This window comes from Heteronotia binoei, chromosome 1 (assembly GCF_032191835.1).
Source record: "Heteronotia binoei isolate CCM8104 ecotype False Entrance Well chromosome 1, APGP_CSIRO_Hbin_v1, whole genome shotgun sequence".
Taxonomy (NCBI): domain Eukaryota; kingdom Metazoa; phylum Chordata; class Lepidosauria; order Squamata; family Gekkonidae; genus Heteronotia; species Heteronotia binoei.
Window position 1 is genome coordinate 71,510,182 of NC_083223.1, and position 26,193 is coordinate 71,536,374.

General features: G+C 40.2%; 1 protein-coding gene across 4 annotated transcripts in view; it reads left to right on the top strand.

Annotated features, from left to right (window-relative positions):
* FAM135A (family with sequence similarity 135 member A) overlaps window positions 1-26,193 on the top strand; it is a 91,995-nt gene that overhangs the window by 57,487 nt on the left and 8,315 nt on the right. For all 4 annotated transcript variants that reach the window (XM_060235519.1, XM_060235545.1, XM_060235527.1 and 1 more), the window contains 10 exons: window positions 4,649-4,698; window positions 5,861-6,016; window positions 7,127-7,200; window positions 11,204-11,358; window positions 12,949-15,208; window positions 16,780-16,940; window positions 19,694-19,785; window positions 23,648-23,745; window positions 25,044-25,195; window positions 25,788-25,898. In XM_060235519.1, coding sequence (XP_060091502.1) covers window positions 4,649-4,698; window positions 5,861-6,016; window positions 7,127-7,200; window positions 11,204-11,358; window positions 12,949-15,208; window positions 16,780-16,940; window positions 19,694-19,785; window positions 23,648-23,745; window positions 25,044-25,195; window positions 25,788-25,898 — 3,309 coding nt within the window. The remainder of the gene's footprint in view (window positions 1-4,648; window positions 4,699-5,860; window positions 6,017-7,126; window positions 7,201-11,203; window positions 11,359-12,948; window positions 15,209-16,779; window positions 16,941-19,693; window positions 19,786-23,647; window positions 23,746-25,043; window positions 25,196-25,787; window positions 25,899-26,193) is intronic.

Consider the following 26,193-nt stretch of genomic DNA (forward strand, 5'->3'; position numbering starts at 1 on the left):
AGAGGGGAGAGCCAAGAAGATCTGGGATCTTTCCATGGACCTTGTATGATCCTTTACTGGATTCAAGCCAACATCTTGCTTTAGGTTTTTTTTAGATTCCTTTGGAGTGCATCTTCCTGCCTCTCCCCATTTTTTTAGGTAACTTGATGAGAACTCTTTTGTTACCATTATCTTTCTGAGCAGACATTAAACCTGCTTAGATATTTTGAGAGGCAGCTGTTTCATTTCAAAGAAATTAATTTTTAAAAAAGACACAAAGAAACATGTTTTTCTTATGAGTTCCAGTGGCTCAATAAGCCTGACTATGATTATGCCTCCATTTCAAGGCATGGTCACTCCTTCCATATGTGGAAGGTTGGCATACGGCCCCTGAAGCTCTTCTCCCTTTCCTATTTTAGCATGCTTTGCCAGGATGAAGGCTGGTTTTCATTATCATATGCAGCCTTTCATCTGCAATTCTAAAATGTAGTCAGGAACTTAATTGAGTTGAGAACTAGGTATGGGCCCCACCTTTGGCTGGAGGAAAAAAGAGCATCTGAGCCCACCCATTCCATCCACTCATGCGTGTACAAAGGCAGGATTGGGAGGAGTGCTCAATTAAGCCATGTCAGTACCTCTGCATGTAGTTGCACTCATGTCAGCATGGATTGTGCCTATAGTTCTTTTTAATTTTAAGATTACTTAAACACAAATTCAAAAATGCTCACTTTATGTGAATGCTGTAGATAATATATTACATGTATTATGATGGAAGTCTTCTATAACATGAAAAATGCATAATTCTTTGAGGAATTAGTTTTGTTACTTTGGTGTAAAATCAGTTGCCCGCTGCATTTTGAGATACAGGTAAAAATGTACATCCTGTCCACTGACCATTTTCCTATGTAACCTAATTTGTATGGCTTTGTGTGTGACAGAAAACATATGTGAATATGCTTACATCCATCCTCCTAAACTGTACTGCCTAGAAATACATTATTCTTGCTTTTTACAGTATGGATTTGAAGTTGGAGGAAGATAGCTATTCTTTGTTAAATCAGGCACATGCTGTTTTATCACCCTGCAGATTTAAAATATTTTGACTCACATATTGGCTGGCACCTTCTCGCAAAGAGCTAACAATGTCAAAATAACATAATAAAAATTATAAGAGGGTGCTTGGCTTTTAACAAGTGTGTACCATCTTACTGTAGCTTTAGCCCCAGCATCATTCTGGTAGATTATTATAGTTTAGTAAAGAAGGAGGGAGAGAAAGGCATACATGTTGAGAAGACATAAGTCCATGTGATTTTCTATATGGAAGTGGCCAGCAAAGCCAAACTGTGTGCAAGGAATTCAGAAGTGGCGCAAGTTCACCTGAACTTGCACCAGTTCAGCAAGTAAAGCTGAGCCTGAATAAAAGCTGAATAATATCGGCTTTTATTCAGGTTCAGCTAGATCGATGGTCGAATCAGATTAGAACGTCTGATTTGGCTGAATAAATACCTGAAAAATACTGATATTTTTTGGGTACTTTTTCGGCTCACTACATACCAAGCACAAACCCCTGCTAGCCATGGCTAGCAGCCACTGATAGACTTACCTTCCATTAATTTGCCTAATCCCCTTTTAGAGCTGTCTATGATTTTGGCCATCACTCTGTCCTCTGGCAGCAAATTGCACATTTTAGTTACTTGTTATGCAGAGAAATATTTCCTTCATGAATCTACTGCCCATCAACTTCATATTTCCCAGTGTCACTTTTTTTTAAAAGCAGCACTACAGAACTTTGTATTAAAATGTCTAGAGGCCATGATTTTAACAGTAGTTAAAAACTTGTTTGGCCTCGAGTCTTATATCCAGTGGACTTATTGATGTAACCTTTAGATGCCCATTACCTAGAGCTCTCTTCTCTGCTGGTTCCACTACATCAATTAAACTTATAGCTTTTACAATTGTGTGTTCAGATGATACAGTTCATGTGCTAATTCACAGGGTACTTTGTGGATATAGCAGAGAAGAACTAGAGGCTCATATTCAAAGAACTATACCATGAGAGCCCAAAGGGGCTTTGGAAATGACTTTCTCAAATAGTAGACCTCCTCTCTCCACAGTATAGCAAACTACATTTAAGATCCAAAGTAGTTTCAAAACAATTTTGATATGCTGACAATGAGTTGTTCAGAGGAAAAGTATATTTTTTTTGGGTGTACTCAGGCCCTTAGATGAGCTTTGGATCCTGCCAGAATAACTGACTATCTTTATTTTAAAATTTTCTGCACCCTACGTTTATTCTATCCACATTGGAATCTCCTTTCAGATTCCTGTAATGTGAGAATTTCCAGTACTGAACAATTTGACAATAATATGTGATGATGAATTTTGCTACTAAAATTACAAATCAAGTTTGTTTTTTTTAATGATAGCAATGCATTGCGGAAAATGTTGTTGGAGTTGCACTGCATGCTTTCTATTTTAATTTTTGCTTTAGCTTTTCTGTATTTTTCAATCCTGAATGTTGCCAATCCATTACATTTTTTGCAACCTTCCAAATGATTTCTGAAGATAAATGGTTGTCTTTCTACACATATCCAAATTAATTTTAACTAAAAATGTCCATATATATTTGGATTTTATTTCTAAACACAAAAAAAAAGTAAAGTGAATCAGAGTGCTCAAATTGTCAAAAAGGACTTCGGTATACGTTTATGGGTGTTCAGATACTGAATTAAGGATTATGCTGCCCTTTATACAGAAATATGTATACTATGTAAGAAAAGTTTTATTTTTGGCTAGTCGGCTGTTTTGTTTTGTTTTTAAGGACAAATCAGTGATATTAAAACAAAAAGAAACATGAGAATGCTTCATCAGGGTTTGTCCTTGAAAGCTAATTAAAACTACTCTCCAAAGCTTGGGTGAGGGGGAGTACATTCTAAAATCAGCAGAAAACATTTTTCACATGTGATTGAGTTTAGATTGTGTTGAGGGAAAAATTGGAAATTCATTTTGTCCATGTCCATGGATATTCTGTTATTGCTGTGATGTTTTTACAATTAGGAACATTTTTGTCATATGAAAACCTAAATTTTAGTGTGGTTACAACTACTCAGTCTTTTCTTAAGCTGACTACTTACACCTCCTCCAAATTTTTACACTGGATTTTTAAATGTAGACTCTTGGATGATGCTTCCTAGTATTGAGAATCTACATGAGTTGCATCTGAATTGGGAACCTGCTAGTCTAGTCATGTTAGCACAAGGTCTCTCAAGTTCCCTTTTGATCCCCATCCATATCTTTGTAGGCATAAGTAGCTGGTCCCTAGAATTTGCTGTTATGACATGTACTCCTTTGTTGTCCTTAATGTCTCAGACACTCCTAAAAGCATTTTCATTCCTGAATTTGGTCCCTCCCAAGAGGGCAAGTGTCAGTTTCTCTACTCAAGGAGTTGAGTAAACATCTCTCTAAGCATGGTCATCTTCCACTTTCAGATTCAAACCTTTCTGAAGTTTTTGTACAGTATTGCCCTCTTGAATCAATCCTCAAAAAATGACCACTTGTTCAGGGTATAACTAAAAGCAAGACTTTGTTCTTTGTATGAAGTTGCAAGTAACACTGTCAGGATTCTGTTATGCAAAAACTGTTGTCCTTTGGTTGCTGGAGATCAGAAGCTTCTTTCTATTTCAAAGGGAAGAGACTTATACCAATTCCTCACTAGCAGTTGCTTTGCCGCCAGGCTTCTGCTTTCCTCAGAGCAAGCAACGGATTCCCCACTAGTCACTGCATGACCACATTTGGACTCATATCTCCCTCTAATTTCCCCTGTAGCAACTGGGTCTTGTTTTTTGGAGATCCAGAAGCTGCGAGGGAAATTCGAGGGAGCCCCAAGTCAAAATGCGGCTGCATAGCAACTAGTGGGGAATCAGTTACTCGCTTCAAGGAAAGCAAGAAGCCTGGCGGTGGAGCGACTGCTAGTGAGGAATTGGTATGATTGTCCTCAGGGCTGGCTTCAGGGCATCTGGAGCTTGAGATGAGGGCCCACCCCCCACCCCATCCTTCCACCCCAACCTTCACCCCCAGCAAAGCTGAGTGCCACGGCAGTGGTGCAGCTCCTGGACCTCAGAGCATGCCGCCTGACTGCCATCACTCAGCCTTCCAGAAGCGACAGTGGCCAGGCTAAGTGACAGCGGCTGAGTGGCACTCACGCTCTGAGGTGCAGGAGCTGCACCGCCATGCTCACCTATTCCGCTCATCAAGGAGGCGGTGAGTGGGAGGGTTTAAATCGGCAGGCCCTCCCAGGGCCTAATCCATGAGTTGGCCCTGATTATTCTGCAGCTTACCTAGTCAGAACACCAGCCTTGTTGCAGTCAGGGTACAGAGAGCAAATCTGCTGTTGAGCTGAAATCATTGTATGGCTTCATTTATTTGGAATTCTGCCTTCATTTACGTATTTGGAATCCTGATTCCCAGTTAACCTTTTCCTTATTCCTGCGGAATGTTTGACACTAAGCATGAGATGATTAGGTCCTAAGGTCTATAGACTGAAATTCTTATAGTTAATGTTAATAGTAAATGAAATTGGATTGATGGAATCACATGTTGCTCTATATTTATAAAATTTATTTTAGAGTTTAGAAATACTTTATATACACCATCTATAAACTTTTTTCAGAGAACATAGATGTAGAAGCACGTCTGTCAGAACTCTGTGAAGAAATAAAGGTATCTCTTTTTCCTTATAATATATATAGATCTAAAATTGCTGCTTTGTTTCTATGTTCCACTTTGTTTACAGAGGGGGGGGGGGGTCGTCCATCAAGTCACAGCCAAACATGCTACTTGACCAGCCACCCACAGACCAAAGATAGATCAGCAAGATAAAGCCCTTCACACTTTTATTTTCTCGATCTGCTAAGCTATTTATAACAGACACCCATTCCAGAACATGCAACCCAAAATACGTGAGAATAAAATAAGCGAGAAATAAATCAGTTAAAAGTGTGGAGCATTCACGCGCCAGAAGAACAGCAAGCTTAGTAGAAGGCATTCTCCAACAGACCATAGCATACATGGCAGCACAAGAAATGACAGTTTGCCAGTTACAATGTAACATTCTAAGTGGCAGCAAACCCTGCAAGTGACAGTTTACCATCTGCAATAAGAGAAACATCTCAACAAACTTGACCCAAATAAATAAATCCCCTCCTCCCTCCCTAACCCTTCCTTGAACAGCCAATTTATGGTGACCCCATAGGGTTTTCAAGGCAAGAAACATTCAGAGGTAGCTTACCATTGTCTGCCCCTGTGTCACACCCCTTGACTTCCTTGGTGATCTTCCATCCAAATACTAACCAGGGCCACTCCTGCTTTGCTTCCAAGATCTGATGAAATCTGAAGGATCACTCCAAAGAGAGTTATTTTAAGGACAACAAACTGGCAAATGAATTCAGCATAAGCAAGAAGAAAATATACATTTATGCAAATATTCCCAGTTGCATCTAAACTAGATTGGCTGTGATCATCCAGGAAAGAAATCATGGTGGATAGCCAGACTTAGCAGCAGTGTATAGCAGCAGTGAAAAACTCAAATTCCATGCCAGATTCTTGAGGAAGTAATTGAAAATAAAATGAGTAGTGCTTGGCAGTGTAATATTAAAATTAATTACCAGTTTGAATTATCAATAATGGCAACTTGAAAAAAGATAACTGTTATGGATGTCTAGATGTATTTTTTCAAGACACTTGTATTTGAACAGCTGAGTATTTTGATATTCTTAGAGTACAAGAAATTCTACATCTATAAAGAGTTATACTGAAAGTGCCATTCTGCTCACAGAACACATTTGTATCCAGCTTGTAATGCTTTCCCCACTTTTTGTTACAGAAAATGGAAAATCCTGATGAACTGCCAGAACATATAAACATGAATCTTGCACAGCTTTGTTCACTTGTGATGGCTTTATGGGGGCAATTTCTTGAAGTTGTTACTTTGCAAGAGGAAATTACTGCACTGCTAGCACAACAACATCATACAATGCGTGTATGTATTCATCCTGTCACATTGCAGCATGCAAGAACAGATATGTATCATTCAGGTAGCAGTGCAATAAAGTTACGTTCTAAAGCTTAGTAGATTTAGCTCTTAATGCTAGGTATTCTTCATTCACAAAGCCGAAGTTTAGATATTACATGTAAGGGTTATGTGTAAGCTAAATTCCACACATTTTATTAATTTTATATATATAGTTCATGTTGAGCTTAAAAGGCTTGGTAAACTTTAGAACTGAGAATAGTAGATTAAGCCATGCATGGGCTAGATTTCTGGTCTGGCTGTTACCTGAGCTACTCACGTAAGCTTTAGTTATCTTTAGGTTAAGCCTTTTGACATCCCTGGAGCAAACGTCAGTGGCACATCTGACAATAGACCATAGCAATTAATGTTTCTGTGCACCAGCTAGAAGCTTTGTCCAGTTAATCTAAATCACTATGATACAATAGGAGGGAGGGAGTTTGCCTTACGGTGTGCTAACAAGGTAATGGGTAAACTAGATTGTTGCATGTTAAACTGTGTATTTAGCTTTACCAAAATTAATGTTCAACGCTCTTGCATCCAATAAAAGAGATAAAAGTACAAAACTTGGGAAAGTTTTGCACAGAGATGTGAATAAATTATGTGAGGACAGGGATGAGCCTGATAGCCCCAGCAAAGTGGTCTGTATTCTACTACTCCACCAAGCAAAAACCTGAAGACTGCTTCTAACTTAAGTAGCTCTTCTCACAGTGGAAGAACCACCAAAGTTGGAGGAAGTCTCTTTAAAGCTGTAGAAGGGCTTCAGACTTTGTGGAGGACAGAGATACAAACCAATGGTATTTTTCATTAATCCTTTTTTTAAACATAGGCTGTAATACAGAGAGCAATATGTTTAAATATGATGAACTCTCAGTTGAAGCTAGCTGTATAGAGGAAGGGGGAGAACTGTAATTTTCTATAGGACAATTACCATGTCCCAAAACAGCATTGTTCTGAATGTCTATGGAACATGCACCATTACTGAGATGTTATGTCGTACATACATTATGTGACATTATATAGAACAAAAAATCCTCCTTAGGTTTTAACCTTGTGCTTTATGATCTTGAAATGTTTTAGGTGCGCAGATTTTCTGAAGCATTTTTTTGTCTTGAGCACCCAAGGCAAGCTGCTCTTGCATATCAAGAACTGCAGTAAGTGCATTTTCCATTTTAAATTGTTGAGCATATTGAGACAGGGTTCATTAATCTTTGTAGTATCATGGCAAAGTTAACAAAAAATCAGTGTGCAACATTATCTGTACCTGTGCACCTGCAATGATTTCTACTATATTTAAAATATTAAAGCCTCATTTATCCCTCACAGTTATCTTATCCTTGCTGCAAATTGTTCAGGGTGACAAAGATGGATGAGGGTGATCCCATTTTTTCCCCTAACCCTGTGATGTGAGATAGGTTATTTCTTAGATTCAGGTGAGTAGCTATGTTGGTCCGAAGCAACAAAGTTTTATTCTGGGCATAAGCTTCTGTGTGCATGCACACTTCTTCAGATACATTGAAACAGAAGTCAACAACCATTATATATAGGTAGACAGTGTTGCCAAGGAGGGCTAATTAGAGTCAAAATGCATAAGTAACTGAGCAATAACTATAGCTAGTGCTAGATGAAGACAATTGTTGAAACCTGTGAATAGGAGCAAATTAGCATACAGCATAAAAAGAATTTACAAAACAGATGTGAGAATTATGTTAGCATGTTATAGTGAGATAAGAAATCAATATCTCTGTTAAGTACTGGGGTTCCTTTGTTCTGAGTGTTGTAATAACTTGTTACTCAGCAATCTCCTGTTCTAGTCTGTTGCTGAAATCTTAAAGGTGTCACTGGACTCAAACTTTGTTCTGTTTATTTCTTAATGAGATTCATGGTTCATATGGGGGAACCAAGGCTTCCTGGCCCAGTACCCCAGCTATACCATATAGGCACATTCTACACTATGCCAGTAATTCTCAAGCATTGTCATAGCAATGCCAAAGCAAGCAAATAGCTATTTAAGCCTCTCTGTGGGTAACTAAAGCACAACAAAATACAACTCACCTAGCAATGCTTACATTTGTCCTTTGCTCATGAAAGGAATGGGTCTGCATGAGACTGCCACATCATTTAAAATCCCTGTAGGGGAGAGGCTGGGAAGCTCTTAGCACTCTTTACAAATAGATGATATTGTAGTGCCAGCAGTCCACACAAGAAATGCTGTACACCATGTAAAGTATTGCACAGAAGGGATGGTAATCTGTTTCCTAAGGCAACCAGCATACTTATGTAGAGGAGGTTGGAAATATTATTTTGGTCTTCTCGGGTGGATATATGCATACCTGTAGAGAGGTCTGCCTTACACTGACAATGTGAGCTTTGACTTGATTTTTGCCTTACACAATGAGGACAATATCCATAGTTGTATTGATTGTATGAATAATGTTTATATCTCATCCCTTTCTTCATAGATGTGGGTTGCCAGATGGCCTTCCTTCTAGTTACTGGTCAGACAGACTGCTTAGTTGCATAAATTAGGTGCCTTCAGACATGCCACTGAATGACTGCTACAGTGATAAGCTAATTTAAAAAGCTAAAGACAGTCTTTACAAAGGCACTGAGAGTTGTGTGTGCTGGGGCTAGGGGCTTTGAGTGGGCAGGATTAGTATTTTCAAAAATAGTTTTATATTCTTAATAATTGTCATATGTCACTGTGCATAGTATAACCTGGAGATCATAAGATTGTCTGGCTTCCTGATGTTCCAGCTCTTTTAACATTATTCACCACTAGGCGGCAAACTAGGCTTATTTGCGGGACTGATAGAGCTCTGAAAGAGCTGTGGCTGACCCAAGGACACCCAGCTGGCTGCATGTAGAGGAGTGGGGAATTGAACCCAGTTCTCCAGATTAAAATCTGTTGGTCTGTGCCATGCTGGTTCTATGGACTTATCTAGGCACAAAACTTGTTTATTGTTTATGGAGTGGTTCATTTTAGTAAATAAAAATAAATTTGTATGAAATTTTTGTCATTGTTTCCACATAAAGTGAACTTTACACCAGTGGTACTCACTCCATAGCTCATGGAGTGCTTTATTCTCAGTTACAAACAACAAAAGAACCACATAACTACTTTATGCCTTTTATTCCACCCCAAATGCATATTTTGTTTATTTATATTAGCAGATTTGTGTTCCATCCTACCCCACAAATGGGCTCAAGGTGGATTACAACAAAATTAGACAATTAAAATCAATAAAACATAGCAATAAAACAGTTAAAACTACCTGATGGCAGAGCAGGTAACAAATTAATTGGCATTAATGCTATTTCCATCTGGAACCAAGAATCAGAAAGATATCAGCAAACTTTAAGTGGGCTGTCAAGGGACGGAGTACTTCAGCAAGGGAAGCCATTTTAATTTACTTTGGATCCCTGCTGCCTCATTTGAAAGCCTGGTGGAACAGCTCTGCAAATTGGCAACCGATCTGGCAGGACCCTGATCTCCAACAGCAGCTTGTTCCACCAGCTTGGGGCCAGGGAGAGAAGGCCCTGGCCCTCATTGTGGCTAGGCAGATGTCTCTTGGCCTAGGTTTACTAAAGCCCTTTGGAGGATATGGGGAGATATGTTGGTCCCAGGCCACACAAGACTTTAAAGGTCAGAAACAAAACCTTTAAACCTTGAAGCTAATTCAGTGCTCAATAGGTAGCCAGTGCAAATGATGTTGCGCTGGCCAAATGCATGCCCGCACAGGCAATGCTGCAGTGGGTGCACCACCATATTTTGCACCAGCTGGAGTTTCCAGATCAGCCCCAAGAGCAAGCCTGTGTAGAGTGAGTTATACTAATCTAGCCTTGAAGTGACCATTGCATGGGTCACTGTAGCTAGGTCCTGAGGGGACCTGAGCTGCCTAATCTACTGTATTATATATAATAATACAAGATATTAGCTATTAATAATATGCATAACTAACTTTGCACAAGTGGAGTTGTCTGTCCCCCACTACTGTGGAACCTTAGCCGGCCCTTGTGTATCAGGAGTGAAGGGTGAGGATTCCCTTTCTACCTTCTCACTCTCTGCTCAGCAGACCAGGTGAAAGATTACCACAGTGCCCAAAGATGGACCATGTGGCTGGGGAGAAAGCAAAGAGAAAGCACTAGCACTCCACTGAGGTCAGCTTGCTCTTTTCTTTGGTGGCTGCTGTGCTGGTTTTCTCTGCAGTCAGCTTGCTCTTCTCCAGGAGTTGCCCAAGTGCGAAGATGAGAGCAAAGAGGCTGCAGAGAAAGGAGGACTGGCCCTTTACTTCCATTCCTTGAACAAGGCCCACAGCTCATGGAGATTCATGGTTTATCCATCCTCCACTTCTTCTAGCTACACCTGCTAGTTACAAGCCCAATTGGCAATGATCTTGCTTGCTTTCATGGAGCTTGGGAAGGATGCCATATTGGGGGAGAGCCACAAGTAACCTGTCAAAGAACCACATGTGGCTTCTAAGCCACTGAGTTTTACACCATTCAGTAGTGGTAGATTAATTTGTTTCTTAACTGTTGCGTTCTGTACTGGCTCCAATGTTCAATTAAATGGAGCTTTAAAAAAAAAACAGTAATGGAAATATGAGAAATTGGGGAGAAGTTAAAGGCTAGATGCCAGCTTTTTGTTGTGATTATAGCAATCAAGCTTTCCTCAGTGTTTGTATGGTACAACACTTGTGTCACAGCTGTAATAAAGGTATGAGAAACTATGAAAATTGGTTTTTGTGGCAGCAATAGCTACAAAGGAGTGTCATTGAAATACAAAGCCTTGAAGGCTGGCTCCTAAGGGTGGGTTTTTTGTTTTTTTGTTTGTTTTTTGTATCAAGGCCTGCTCTATATATTAATTTGTTTTTTATTTCAATTAGAAAGTTCATGTCTGACACAGTTTTAAAATTGTTATCATACCTTGTGATGTTGAATTGGTCATATAAAACTTGATGCAGTTATATTTCATACAGTTAGAGATTTTGTCATATGAAATTTGATGTATTTTATATTATTTGCATAATTTTACCAACACATTGAAATTGTAGAATTTTGGCTTTTATCTAGTATCTCTGTATGTAAGTAAAATAAAAATGTAGTTATATTATGAATGGCAATTTATGCATGTTTTGACAACTATTTTTCTTTCAGTGCTCAGAGCCACCTTCAGATGTGTACTGCAATAAAAAGCACCTCCTTCTGTAGTTCTCTCCCACCTCTTCCTATTGAATGCAGTGAACTAGATGGAGATCTGAACTCTTTGCCTATAATCTTTGAAGATCGTTATTTAGATTCTGTCACTGAAGGTAAATCAAGGAAATTTCCCATGGATTTCTGAGCTACTTAAAAGACCTAGTGATTCATTATAGAAGAGCATTTATGCTTGCTTGGTTAAATTTTCCATACTGGAAGACCAATTTGCAAACATACGGTATTCAGACCGTTTGTGGTATGGGCAGCTTGAGGCCTTAGAACAGGGGTGTCAAACATGCGGCCCGGGGGCCAAATCAGGCCCCAAGCAACTGGCTGTCATCTGCTTCCTTCTCCCTCTCTCTTGCTTCCTTTGCATCACAGCTTGCTTTGCTAGGCTTGCTCAATCACACAGGAGCCCCAGAGCAAAAGCCTTGTTTCCTCCATTGGCTGAGGCTCCTCCCTTGGGAAGGAAAGGCGGATGGATAGCTTGCTTTGCCAGGCTCTCTCATTCGCACAACAGAGCTACTGAGCCAAGGCTCTTTTCCTTCTATTAGCTGAGGCTCCTCCCCCTCCTAGTCCCCTGAGGAAGGTAGGAAAGAACCAGAGCTTCCTTTGCCCAGTTCCCTGGATTGCACAGAAGAGATACAAAGAAAGCACCTTTACGACCAACAAGTGCTAATGTTTTAAGCATATTTTATTTTAAATTTTTAGTTGTGTTTGTCTGCATCCTTTATAAAGTTTATACCTCCCCTACCTGGCATTACATTTTGTGACACACATGGCCTGGCCCGACAAGGTCTCATTTATGTCAGATCCAGCCCTCATAACAAATGAGTTTGACACCTTGCCTTAAAACATATATGTGGTCTGTTTTGAGCTAAAGTTGTCCTCCGTCTTAACAGGTTATGTGAATTTATTTCAAAAATTGTCCATTTTTTTCCTTGTAGATGAGAAATGGAAAACTGTCTTAGTAGTTGCTAAGCATTTAGTTATAGTAATCGCCTATAATAGGGTTGGATTTTGATCTGCTCAAGATTTTTGAGTTAGAAGAATAGTAAGATAAGAAGATAAAAGGATGGATCCTGATCCAGCCAGGTTTTCCACTCAATCTCACACAATTCCCCTTCTTGCTATAGCCTCATTCCCATCTGGCTTTTGTATATGCAGACCCCATGAACTCCAGCATAACTGGTGGCTAATAGAAACCCTTCCTTCATTTTTTCACTAGCAAAATTGTTGATTTAATCCAGCCAATAAAACTTAGACTTTTTATCTTGTAAGATTCATATATGGGTATTTCAAGACAAAGATTAAAGAGACATGAAAGTAAACCATGGTGGAACACTAAAAAAATGCACATTGAGGCTTTCTTGATTTTCTTTCCTCACTGCAACTCTTTGTGCTGTATTGAAAACTTCAGGGGATATACAAAAGCATAATCTGAGGGAATGCCTCCCAACAGTCTACTCTATATGGAAGCTTCTCTTTTGGAACTCAGCCCATCTAAATGCTAATTAATTATAATAAAATCACACATTCATTTCCTTTATTTTTTTCATTGGAGATGGGTAGTTTCGAGATATTGAAGTTCATGATTCTTTAATTTGTGATTCATAAAGAAGTGTAGTAGAAGTTACTGGTATTAATCAACTATATTACGCTATTGTAAAACTTTTTTTTCTTCTCTTTACTTTAAATAAAAGAGATGGATGTGCCATGGCTGACAGCTCAGAGGCATCAGAAATCTGACCCCAAGAAGCCTGACAAACTAGATTCTGAAGAAAGTTTTATGGCTAGCATTTCTAGCCCAGAGCTGAAAATCAAACCTTCAGTTGCCTCCCATGTTTGGCAGTCAGAAAGTGAAAAGCAGTTCACAAAGTCTGCGAAAGGAAAATGCGAAGACGTAAGCAAATCCAAAACTAAGGTTACCAAGTTGATGAAAACCATGAAACCTGAAAATCCAAAAAAAATAGTAAAACAGAACTCTAAAGACTCTGTAGTCTTGGTGGGCTACAAATGTTTGAAAGGCGCAACACCAGAGGACACCTCTAAATGCTTTGAAGGCATTCCTTCATGTAGCCAGAAGGAAGGCTTGGACTCCACAGTTAGTGGAAATATTTGTGACACAAAGACCTTCGTGACTCAAATGAATCAAAAATACTTGCCATCTAGAAGTGAACAAAGCTCTGCTAAAGTGGATAGGCATGAAGAAAGCCAGTGTACCTCAGTCATTTCTCAGCTTGCAAATTCAATCATTTCTGGTAAATTTGACATCCCCCAAACAGGCACTGGGGATACTCCTGGAGACAGCACCTTGGCATCCAGAAGTACTGTGGAAGATTGCTCAACAGGAGTTAGAAAAATAGAGGTAAAACCTTACTGTAAAAGTCTGCATGGGGGTGAAAAAGTGTTCGTTCGTATTGGATCACAGATAGAAGGTCTGCAAAGTCTACCCTACAGAGAAAATTTACAGGAACTCACCTTTGAAAGTTCAGACTATGAAAAAAGATCAAAATCAGAAGAGGATCCACTGCTTGAAAAGGAAATTGTGCAAGGAACAGACTTACAGTATACTGAGGATGCGTTGGCAAGGGTCAAAAGCAACCAGTCCAGTCTTTCCATGAAAGAAACTCATAGTGCAGTTGTAACTGGAGATGTACTAAAGCTGCCTGATGTGAGCGTGACCTATGCATCATCTAGATTTTCAGATTCTGGTGTGGAAAGTGAGCCAAGTTCTTTTGCAATGCACCCAGGTACAGATGTGTCTTTTGAAACTCCTCAAGGGCAAAGTGGATGCAACAGTGAGAGAATATTTCCCCAGTTTTTGCTGAAACCAGATTGCAATATCAAAAACCCAGTAGAGAGTCACTGTACAGAGAGTACAAGTGCTGTTAGTGAAATACAGTCCTCCTTGACATCAATAAATTCTCTGCCTTCTGATGATGATCTTTCCCCTGATGAAAACTCAAAAATAACTGTTGTACCTGAGTGCCAGTTAAGTGACAGCAAAACTATATTGGACCTGGGAGCAATTGATTTGTCAAGATGTGATGACACTAAAGAACCAGATGTTTTGCCAGAGTGTGGCTTGTTTTCTGGGCAATTAGACAGTGAAACTACACTTCCAACTTCATCACCATCAAATGTAAAAAGTCCTTTACATCTAGTTTCAGATGAAGATTCATCTATAGATGTGAACACTTACAACCCACAATCAAGTATTGGCACCATTTGTGAAGATTCCCGTACTGTAGGGAAAACAAGTGAAATACCTTCAAGTGTTGTTTATCCAGGGGAGTCCTGTGTTGTTTCAGGTTCCGTATCTAGTTGTGCTGAAAGTGTTATAATGAGACCAAGTGAAGGAAGTCTTGGTGAACCTGCAGAGCTAAAGCAAATGACTGATGATTTGACAGCTGGAAAAAATGAAAACCTCATAGGTATGAGCAGCTTGTCATCAGAGGGAACTACTGACATGTTGAAGCAAGGACTTATAGAAAATTACTTTGGCAATCGAATTTCTGCTGATCTGTCCTGTGTGTATTCTACAGACAGTAGTACTAATCTTGGCTCCCAAAGGGAAACAATTACATCAGAAGATGATGATGATGATGAACAAGATCAAGACATGGTTGAAAATGGCTATTATGAGGAAGCAGATGAGAGTAATTTAGATGGAGCTACAAATGATGAGTTAGAAGAAGAGACTCTTGGGCTAACAAATGAGAGAGGTTTAAGAACTGAAACAATGAATAGTGAACTTCTTAGGTGTGGGAACAATATGGCTCCACTTTGTACTTCAGGTAGCTTGGCGTTTCCCTCTTCATTGAGAGGATATCCATGTAGCACATTGTGGTCTTCAAAGGACAAAACTAGTGGAGTTCTGAAGCAACCTTGCAGTATGTCCTCAAGCACAATTTCATCCGCATCCTGGTATGAGTGCTTCCCTAAAACTCAGCAGCTAGCGTAAGTGATATGATTTAAAGCAGTTGTTTTTAAAGCCATGGTTTGAGGACAAGTAAACTGGAGCTGTATTCAAACATCACTTTAAACTGGCATGTGCATGAATGTGGCTTGTTTCCATGCTCCTGCATGTGTCTGGTTGACCCCTCATACCTCCTACCATTTCTTGTTCAGACAGAGACTTCTGGTTACTCCCAGGGACACATGATGTACCAGTGCATGTAAACAGGTTAATCAGGGTTAATTTTCTTTCCAAAAACTGGGATTCTAAACATGGATTAAGCCTTGATTTAGAACCCCAGGTTGTGTGTGGCAGGGGAGAGGGGAGGAACTAACTCCGTTATCCTGGATACATGCATTCATACATCATGGGTAACCAGGAGCCATTTATTGAACAGGATTCTCTGTTTCAGGAACCAGGTACAAGTACAGCAACGAATCAGCTTAGTGTTTTTTTCTGCTGTATCTGAGTTTCATAGATTTACATAGAACTTTTTTGCTTGTTGCTGTTTTAGTCATTTTACTAAGCTTTGCAATTCCAGGGTATTTACTCATTACAGTATTTTAAGTTTTGATAGCTTAGAATAAAGAGCATGACTGTGGTCTGCTGGTGAAGAGGAGTGGAGGGGGGATGAATTTAAAATGGAGCTTAAAGGGCAGGAAAACGGTTAGAATAAGAATGGAACCCACAGCTGCTCATGTACCGAAGATGGTTAGATAATCTTATATTGGGAATTGTAACTGGTTTTTATGCATGGCACAATGGAAATTGTTCTGCCAGTTTTACAGAGTATATGATAGCCACACATGTTCTTACGTCTGTGTTGTGTTCTGCTCTTAAATAAGTAATCCACTGAGCAGCATTCATTTTACCATACTGCATAATTCTATTTATTTCTATCATTTATACTGTGCTTTTCTCCCTATGGGACCCAAAGTGGCTTACGTCATTCTCTTCTCCTCCATTTTGTCCTCACAACAACCCTGTGAAGGTAGGTTAGGTTGAGAGAGTGTGACTGGCCCAAAATTAACCAGCAAGTTTCCATGTCAAAGTGAGATTTGAACCTGGATCTCCCAGATCCTTGTCTGATATTCTAACCACTGCACCACTCTGGCTTTACCCCTTAAAACAATTTGCAGACACGCACATCAGAACTGTTTCTGGAGGAAGGAAAGAAAAATAATAGAGAATAAAAAAAAGGAAGGAAAGGTAAAATGGTAGAAGGGAAAATGGCAGGAAAGAAGGCTCTCATCTTCATTGTCAATTGCTTTTAGGAAGACCTAAGCACCTATTTCAGCTTCATATAAACCACATACCAACATTAGTAGCTTCATATAAACCACACACAAATGTTAATTCCCATTGTCAGTATTTCTCCACTGCACAATATGTTTCCAGGTGCATGCATGTATACTTTCAACTTTCTGTTCTGAGATACTGTTTTTTGTGATTGTTTTGGTTGATAAATATAGTTGAACTGAATTGAAAGTTAAAGAGGGAGAGATCTGTTTTGCTCCTTGTCTTCATATATACTGTTTATAGATTTCAATGCAATAAAGCCTGTTTGTTTCAGATTCCTCCAGGCTAAAGAGGAGATGAAGCAGCTTAAGCTCCCTGGATTTATGTATAGTGATGTTCTCGGCTTGGCATCTTCAGTACCTTATTTCAGCACAGAAGAGGAGGAAAGCTCAGAAGATGGAATACATCTCGTAGTCTGTGTGCATGGCCTAGATGGTATGCTGTGGCAGCTGATAATGGATTAGAAAACAGTTGAGAATTCTAGATCAAGTCTTGGTTTAGATGTGAGAATTCTGCACTAAACCATAATGAAAATAGATTCATTCAAGTGTATTAAGAGCTTCCCTTCATGCTGTTATTCAGTAAGAACCTTTTTAGATTACTGTTTTTATTTCACTCTTTTTAATTAGGAAATTGCATACATTTGACATAACATTTAAATGAAATGTCAGTAACCCTTTTTTTTTTTTACATTGGACATATTAGGAGCTTGCCTGTTCCAACCCGCCATCATGTTTCAACTATTGGATTTTATATTGTATGATGTATTATTTTTATCTGTATCTTCTTTGTTGTGAGCCGCCCAGAGTCTGCTTGCGGGGGCAGGCGGGCGGGATATAAGTCACAACAGGCGGATAGATACATTCAAGGTTAAATATAAAACAACATAAGAATGGCAATAAAATCTCCTGGCCTCAGCAGAAATTATGTATGCTAAATAATCTATTTTAGTACAAGAAATATTCTTGTATACAACCATTTGTAAAGCCTAATTACCATGAGGTATCATTCAAACCTATACATTTGAGACTCAAAGAATTTTTTTTAATGTTGATATTTTGACAATAAATTGATGCTGTACTCCATAATCAAATTATTCTTACCACTGTTTAAAAGAATATATTCCATTTATAAGAGTCTAATTTCCTGATACCTATTTCTGTTTGTCTTCAATAATGGATTTGGTATTTTTTTCTTCCAAAATTGAAAGGTGAATAATGTTTAGTAAAATTGTGATATTCTACTAGTATTAATATGGCATCCAGTTTTTCCTGCTGTTTCTGTGCATAAAACTTTCTCTGCTGGCAGATAGCTAGCTAGACTGTTACCCTATTTATTAATTTTTATGCCGCCCTTCCTCCAAGGAGCTCCAGTGATACACATCTGCGGTAACTGTGGGGTGAGAAAGAGAGTGGGTGGCTCTGAAGCAGCTCCTCCTCCCATCCTGGCCTTTCCTATAGACTCTTTGAACCCAATTGCTCACAATCAAATACAAAGGGGGACACACAATCTTTGAATAAAAGATTTATAGTCGAAATCTGACAGACCAAGTCTGTACAGAAATCACTTTCCTAGGTATTTCACTAAGACTAGACTTTGAGGAGGGGATAAACAAGGGTTTATTTAACAGAAAATAAAGCGTTTAATAGGGTTACATGTGGATGATGTCACTATATAAGGTAAAACTGGCTCTCAAGGAAATCAAATAAACCCTGATTTAAGATTTGATTCTTTTTTTCTAGATAAACTTATCTCAGCAGGTTCACAGCTGTCAAACATGCAGTTCGGGGGCGGAATCAGGCCCCTGGATGGCTAACAGGCTCCCAAGCAACTGGCTGTCATCTGCTTCCTTCTCCCTATATCTTGCTTTCTTCTGCATAACAGCCTGCTTTGCAAGGCTTGTTCAATTGCACAGGAGCTACAGAGCAAAACCACTATTTTCTCTATTGGCTGAGGCTCCTCCCTTGGGGAGGAAGAAGGGAGGAATAACTCACTTTGCCAGGTTCTCTCAATTGCACAGCAGAGCTTCTGAGCTAAGCCTCTCTTCCTTCTATTGGTTGAGGCTCTCCCCCCTCCCCGTCCCCTGGGGAAGGAAGGAAAGAGCCAGAGCTTCCTTTGCTCAGTTCCCTGGATCCCATGGGAGAAATACAAAGAAAGCGTCTTTAAGACCAATGTGCTAACGTTTTAAGCATGTTTTAAGTTTTTTTAATATATATATATCTGCTATCTAATCTTAAATAGGTACACAAATGGCCCAGCCCAACATGGCCTGGCCCCACAAGGTCTCATTTATGTCAGATCCAGCCCTCATAACAAAATGAGTTTGACACCCCTGACCTAGACGCTAACTAAAAGCCAAATAAAAGCCTGGCTAAGCTAACGCTCCTTTCCAGAGCCACAAAATCCCTGCCCAAAGGGGGGGAAGGTTTCTTTTCCACCTCACTTAAGCAGTGGCTGGCTCAGCCCCCCCCCCATCCAATGGAGTTCTATGGGCTCTGATTGGCTGACAATTACTTGGATTTGCATGAGGTCGAAATCACAAGGATTGGATCAGAATCTTGGAGGAGTGGCAGGGCATTTAACGATGATTGCCACAACTCTCCCCTCCACCATTTCATCCCCAGGACAACCCACTGAGGATGGTTAGGCTGAAAAGGACTGGACCAAAGTCACTGAGCAAGGTTTATGGTCAAGTAGGTCACCCTGATCTAAACCCAACACACTACGCTGGTTGTTTTAAGAGATACTCAGTGCAGTCCTGAACAGAGTTAAACAAACCCGCTCCCCCAAGCCCTTTGACTTAAATGTGTTTAGAAGGCTATAACTCAGTTTGGGTTGGAAAGTCTGTATCCTTACCAGCTTGATAATAATTTGACAGCATTATTTGGAGTTTTAAAAAAAACTCATCTTGAGTTGCACATTAGCTTAAAACACTCAAAATCCAGCTATTTAAGACTACTGTTGACACAGATTTCTCAACATAAGAGATTTTATTTTCAAACACTGTGCTGTCTAGTTAATTTACCTATATCTGGAAGTAAAACCAGCCTTTCGTTATAGCTAAGCAAACTTTTTAACTTTAGTGGGATTGTGAAGTTTGAAAGGACATACATCAGTGTTTTAATTAGCATATTATAATTTCTGAAAGTCAGCCTTCTTTATGCCTGATCTTCGCTTCTTCATTTTAGGTAATAGTGCTGATTTAAGACTAGTAAAGACTTACATTGAACTTGGCCTTCCCGGAAGTCGTATAGATTTTCTGATGTCTGAAAGAAACCAGGTATTTTTATGTCCTGAAAAAAAATATATTTGAGCCCTTAATCAAATCTTTGGTTTAATGTTGGCTTTACCCTTGAAACTAGTTTGACTGTTTTTAACTGATGTAATCTTCTATGTAGCCATGTAAAAAAATACCATCAAACATGTTGTAATATCCAAGCAGCCATGTATGCAGCCACGATGCTGACTTGATTAAATGCAAGTCATGAGGAAATATCGATAAGCAGAACTCTTTCTGTTCTTCTTGGGTACTTGCTTTACCCAAAGTAGCTTAAGGAGGAATGTAACTTTCCCACCTTCTTTCTCCCACTGCACTGTGTATGACATCGGATGTGATGTGGCTGTCTGCAGGGAGAGAGGAGAATGTCAAAAATTGACAGCACCACTCTTATCCAAGATGTTGCTTGGTAAAATAATTTGCTGGTTCAGATACCTGTTTGTCTGCCCTTCAATTTAACTGAATGCAACAGGTGTAAATGTTACTGTGAGAATCTGATTTTTATGCTATATTATAAAAAGCACAAAGTGGACAACCGTGTTGGTCTGAAGCAGTTGAACAAAGCAGGAGTCAAGTCGCACCTTTAAGACCAACCAAGTTTTATTCAGAACGTAAGCTTTCATGTGCTCTCTAAGCACACTTCATAACTGATCCCATCGTCTGATGAAGTGTGCTTAGAGAGCACACGAAAGCTTATGATCTTCTTTGTGGTCTCTGTGCTTCACACCCATGAGATGAAGCTTCAGCGCCGATCCCCGATCGGTAGTACCCAAGACCGGGATTTTAACATGCCAGGTTATGCGATAGAATTTGTTCAGTTTCCCCCAGGTTAAAAAAAATTAGTGGTCACTCACCCTACACCGGTCCTACTGGAAGAAGTTTAGAACCTCTTGACCAAGCAAGCAATAGAACCGGTTCCACCTCCCCTCCAGGGGCAAGCATTCTATTCAAGGTATTTCGCGGTTCCCAAAAAGGACGGTGGGCTCTGCCCAATTATGGACTTGAGGGACTTGAACATCTTCATATCCTACCAGAAATTTTGGATGCTCGCATTGCAGAACATCCTACCACTGATCAAGGAAGGGGATTGGATGGCCACGTTGGACTTGAAGGATGCCTACTTCCATATTGGCATCTGGCCGAGCCACAGGACTTTTCTCAGGTTTGCCGTAGGACCAGACCATTACCAGTACAAGGCTCTCCCATTCAGACTCTCTACAGCATCCAGAGTGTTTACAAAGACTATGGTGATTGTAGTAGCCCACCTGCATCTGCAGGGTGTAGTCGTCTTCTTTTATATAGACAATTGGTTGGTCGTGGCCGGTTCCGAGCCTCAGCTTCTCGTCCGCCTCAGACTGACTCTCAGTCTCCTTCAGGACTTAGGTCTCCAGGTGAATTTCGCGAAGTCACATCTGACGCCTTCAAGAAAGGTGCAATTCATTGGTGCGATTTTGGACACCACGCGTCACTTAGCCATCCTTCCAGAGGGCAGAGCATCAGACATTATTGCTCTGGTCTCGCATCTGCAACTCCAAAAGAGGGGGACATTGCTGCAGTTCCAGCGTCTCCTGGGGTTGATGGCAGCCACCACAAATGTTCTCCACTTCGTGAAGTTTCGCATGAGGACACTACAGCTGTGGTTCCTAAAGTGCTTCAATCCGTTGCTGGATTCTCGGTGAAGGTCCTTGCCCATTCCCGCTTTGGTTCTCCGCTCTCTGGACTAGTGGAAGGTGAGAGCCAACCTCTGCCAAGGAGCTCCATTCCGACTTCCATCCCCATCAGAGATGATACTAACCGATGCCTCTCTATGAGGATGGGGGGCCCATCTGGACAAGCTGAATGTTGGTGGTCCATGGACCCGTTCCTTCACGCAGCACCACATAAACTACCTAGAGCTGACTATCAGATTAGCCCTCATTTCCTTCAGGCCCCTGTTGGAAAACAAGACTGTAGCCGTTCTGACGGACAATACTACGGCTATGGCCTATGTCAACAGACAGGGGGGCTTTAGCGATAAGCCTGTGGGAAGATTGCATCCGATCAAACATCTTTGTGGTGGCCATGCATTTGCTGGGAGAGCGCAATGTGAGGGCGGGCTCTCTGAGCAGAGGGGCAACGACCCCACACAAGTGGGAAATGAACTGGTGGGTTCTGGCTCCCATATTCAAACCCTGGGGACATCCAGAGATAGACGCTTTCGCTTCCCCTGTTTCATCACAATGTCCCCCATCCCAAATTAACTGCTTGGAGGATCAGCTTCCAGCATTCTCTGGCAGAATTAGACACATCCTACTGAATAGTAGGAAGCTTTTGACTCACCGCTCTTGCAGAAGCAAGTGGGCGAGGTTTACTAACTTTGTCCAGGAGCGGGGTGTGCTAGCCCAGAGTGCTGGAATTAAACTCATTTTTGAGTTTCTTTTATCCCTGGTGGATGCTGGCCTTAACTACTCTTCTATTAGGGTTTATTTGGCCGCAATTTCCACTCATCACGCCCCGGTGGAAAGGAAGTCTGTGTTCATGCACGGGCACACAGGGTTTACTTCGGTTATACCCACCTTCCAGAGTGCCTCCCTCTTCCTGGGACTTTCCCTTGGTCTTGGGTAGGCTTACGGGGAAACCGTTTGAGCCCTTAGCCACTTGTCCTTGGCATTTGCTTTCATGGAAGACTGCTCTCCTGGTTGTTGTCACCTCGGCTAGATGAGCGAGTGAACTGGTGGCTTTGTGCTCTGACCCTCCTTACATCACCTTCCATGTTGACGGTGTTTCTTTGGCACCAGATGTTGCTTTCCTTCCTAAGGTAGTGTCAAGTTTCCATCTGAACCTAGAGGTCATGCTACCGACATTCTATCCCTCGCCCTTCTCGGCTGAGGAGCAGAGACTGCATTCACTGGATGTTAAGCGAATTTTACTTTTTTATCTGCATCGCACAAAGGGACCCTCATTTGTTTCTTATGCGCCCCCTAATTTGGGCCATAAGATTTCGGCTCAGAGACTTTCTAAATGGATCTCAGAAGCCATCAAACCGTGCTATTTGCTGGCGAAGCGACCTCTGCCAGGTCCAATCCATGCCCATTCTACTAGGGCACTGGCTACTTCCACTGCATTCCTAAAGGGTGCTTCCTTAGCTGACATCTGTCAAGCAGCTACGTGGGCGTCTCATTACGTTTTCATGAGACATTACGCCCTTGATGTCAGGAGGCATCATATGGCGCAGCTGGGCAACCTGGTCCTTCAGTCTGTTCATTCAACATAACCATCAGCTCCTGCCTCCAGGTAAGCCTGGCTTGCTAATCTCCCATGGGTGTGAAGCACAGAGACCACGAAGAAGATAAACAGGTTGCTTACCTGTAACTGATGATCTTCGAGTGGTCATCTGTGCATTCACACCACCCGCCCTCCTTCCCCTCTGCTGTTGGTCATTTTTGTGACTGACTGTGGTCAGAAGGAACTGGCAGGATCTCCGCGCCGTCCCAGGAGCATGCGTGGTTGGGGCTTTGCTCATGGGACGTTGGCGCATTAAAAGCCTGGTCTTGGGTACTACCGATCAGGGATCGGCGCTGAAGCTTCATCCCATGGGTGTAAATGCACAGATGACCACTCGAAGATCATGAGTTACAGGTAAGCAACCTGTTTTCCTGAATAAAACTTGGTTGGTATTAAAGTGCAATTTGGCACCTGCTTTATAAAAAGCACTGTACAAAATACCTTAACCCCCACCCCCACCCCCAGCCATTGAAATTCTTTTTCTTGGGATAATTTCATTTTCTTTGAAGCTGGGCCTTAGGCACATAACTGACACTTACTATAGTTAATGTCAATCACAAAACAGTTTTGTTCATGTGTATTTAATATTTTTCTCCTGTAGAATGATACATTTGCTGATTTTGATTCAATGACGGATCGCCTTCTGGATGAGATAATACAGTACATTCAAATTTACAATCTAACAATTTCAAAAATCAGGTAATTGTTTTGTTGTACTGTGATTATAGAACAAGAAAGTCTAGCTGAAGTGTTTACCTGTAATCCTAGACTTCATGGTTAAACTGTAAGTCTAGAAGAAGCTGTACAGGACTAAGAGCTGCTCCACAGACGTGGATATAGAAAATAACTTCTGTTTATTTTGGGAAGGTTATGCACATCTGCTATACACAGTGGGAATCTGCAGTTGGTGGCAATTACCTAACTTATGTACATCTTGTAAAATAGGCAGATGTATGATACCCAGGGTTTTTCTTCTACCTATTAAGCGGCCTAAAAAGCTCATTCAAGCAAGTAAATTGGTGATAAGGCAATCCAAGAAGAAATTCAAGGGAATCATAATGATAAACAAAATAGAAAACCAGATACAGTGGAACCATTAGATAGCAGTAACATAAAAGAAAAAATGCATACAAGTATAATGTTGAGGGTCTATTTAGAGCATACATCTGATCATTCAGTACCAAAAAGATACTGTGTGGCTGGAAAAAAGTAATTAAAATGATTAAGGAGTTGCAAATCTTACCCTCCAGAAGTTAGACTCCTTTCTTAGACTGAGCTAAAGACAAGATAAATATCTATAAAGTTATGACAAATGAGAGAGACAGAGCAGAAATATATGTCTTTCTCACACCCAGTGAAGTTGATTGATAGTTGGTTGAGCACAGACAGGGAAGGCAATTCTTCATCAATAATTAAATTACAAGGTTTACTGCCAGAAGATATGGTGATTGCCAATAGTTTCATCAAATACAGTTCTGTAATAGCTGTTTACCATGCTAGCCAAATGAATTGTATTTCTGTACACTAAATACTGGGGATATGAAGAAGGGGTGGGCTTTTTTAGGGGGGAGGGTTGGCCTCTCATAATCTACCAGCATTTCAGCTAAACAAACTGGAACACACCACTCCTAGCTTGATGGAGATGGAGGGCAGAAAGCAGATTTAATGCCTTTCTATGTTGCTGTGGGAGTGTCTGAAACCAAAATTTCATGAACAAGATAGGTTTTTATATCTCAGATAGGAGAAGGGAAAACGTACATGAGTATTTTCTCTCCTGTCTTCATTGAGGTCTGATTTCCACAAACATCAGATCTATGGTGACCATTTTAAAGTGCTTTGCGGATCTTTCCATATTGCTCTTTTAATGGTAATTTATAGGCAGGTCAGTGAAATAAATTTAGGCCTGTTTTTGCAAATTTATGGTAACTTGTTAGTTTCCATTTGCAAAATATTCTTCTAAAAGATTATACAATGTTTGTTTGTTCTATTTTGTTCAGTTTTATTGGCCATTCGTTGGGCAACTTAATAATCCGGTCAGTGCTAACAAGACCTAGATTTAAATATTACCTCAGCAAACTTTACACCTTCCTGTCTCTGTCTGGGCCACATCTTGGGACCCTCTACAACAGCAGTGCTCTTGTTAATACAGGTAAAAAAAATTAGATTTAATGTTGTTGAAAGTTCAAAAATATTTTTGGTGATCTTATTGGTTATATGAGGATCTGCCCCCCTCTGTCTTTAGAAGTGAATGCACAAATAGATACTTTGGATCAAGAAGAGAACTGGGCAGCTAGCTTTCCATGAAGTTTAAATTTGAAAATGTCAGTCATATATTTATGATTGTTTTATCCTGTAGCAAAAACTGTAGTGGAATAATGTTTCAGGAGAAATGAATAGAATATTGCAGAATAAAATTTAACTAAAACATTTTACCATCTTATGAACTTTCATGAGAAGAATGAAAATACAGCTTAGATATTACTATATGATTGTACCAGATAGAACTCTTTATCCAAAATACTAGAATGAGGATGAAATAGCAATAAAATATCACCATATTATTCAGTAATGTCTGCTATTACAAATTACATGTGCGTTAAGATGCAAAACATTTACTCAGAAACGGAATCTTAATTATTATTACTTTTTCAATTGGGATGTCTGCAGTATTTGAAACAATAGTTTTACTATGACGAAGTAAAAATGTTTTTGACTATATCATTGTGTACATAAACATACAGGACTCTGGTTTATGCAGAAGTGGAAAAAGTCAGGGTCTTTATTGCAGCTTACCTGTCGAGATCATTCAGACCCTCGGCAAACCTTCTTGTACAAGCTTAGTAGAAAGGCAGGTAAGCTGTGGTTTGATATTCATTTTGGAAACATACATTTTTAAAAAATATTTTAAAATTCTATACATTGAAGCTTTTAAGAATATTTTGTTGCTTTTAATTAACTGCATGTTGTCATTTATTTATTTATTAACTAGGAATAAGGTCCATTGTGAGGGAAAATACAATGGGCTCTAGAAACAGGCTCTGGGCGAGTGCCCTCCTCCACCCTTGCTGTCTTCCCACCCACCCAAGTGAAGGCATTCACTTCTCCCCACCACCTCCAGGGGAGTTGATGTCTGTGTTCTGGAGGGCA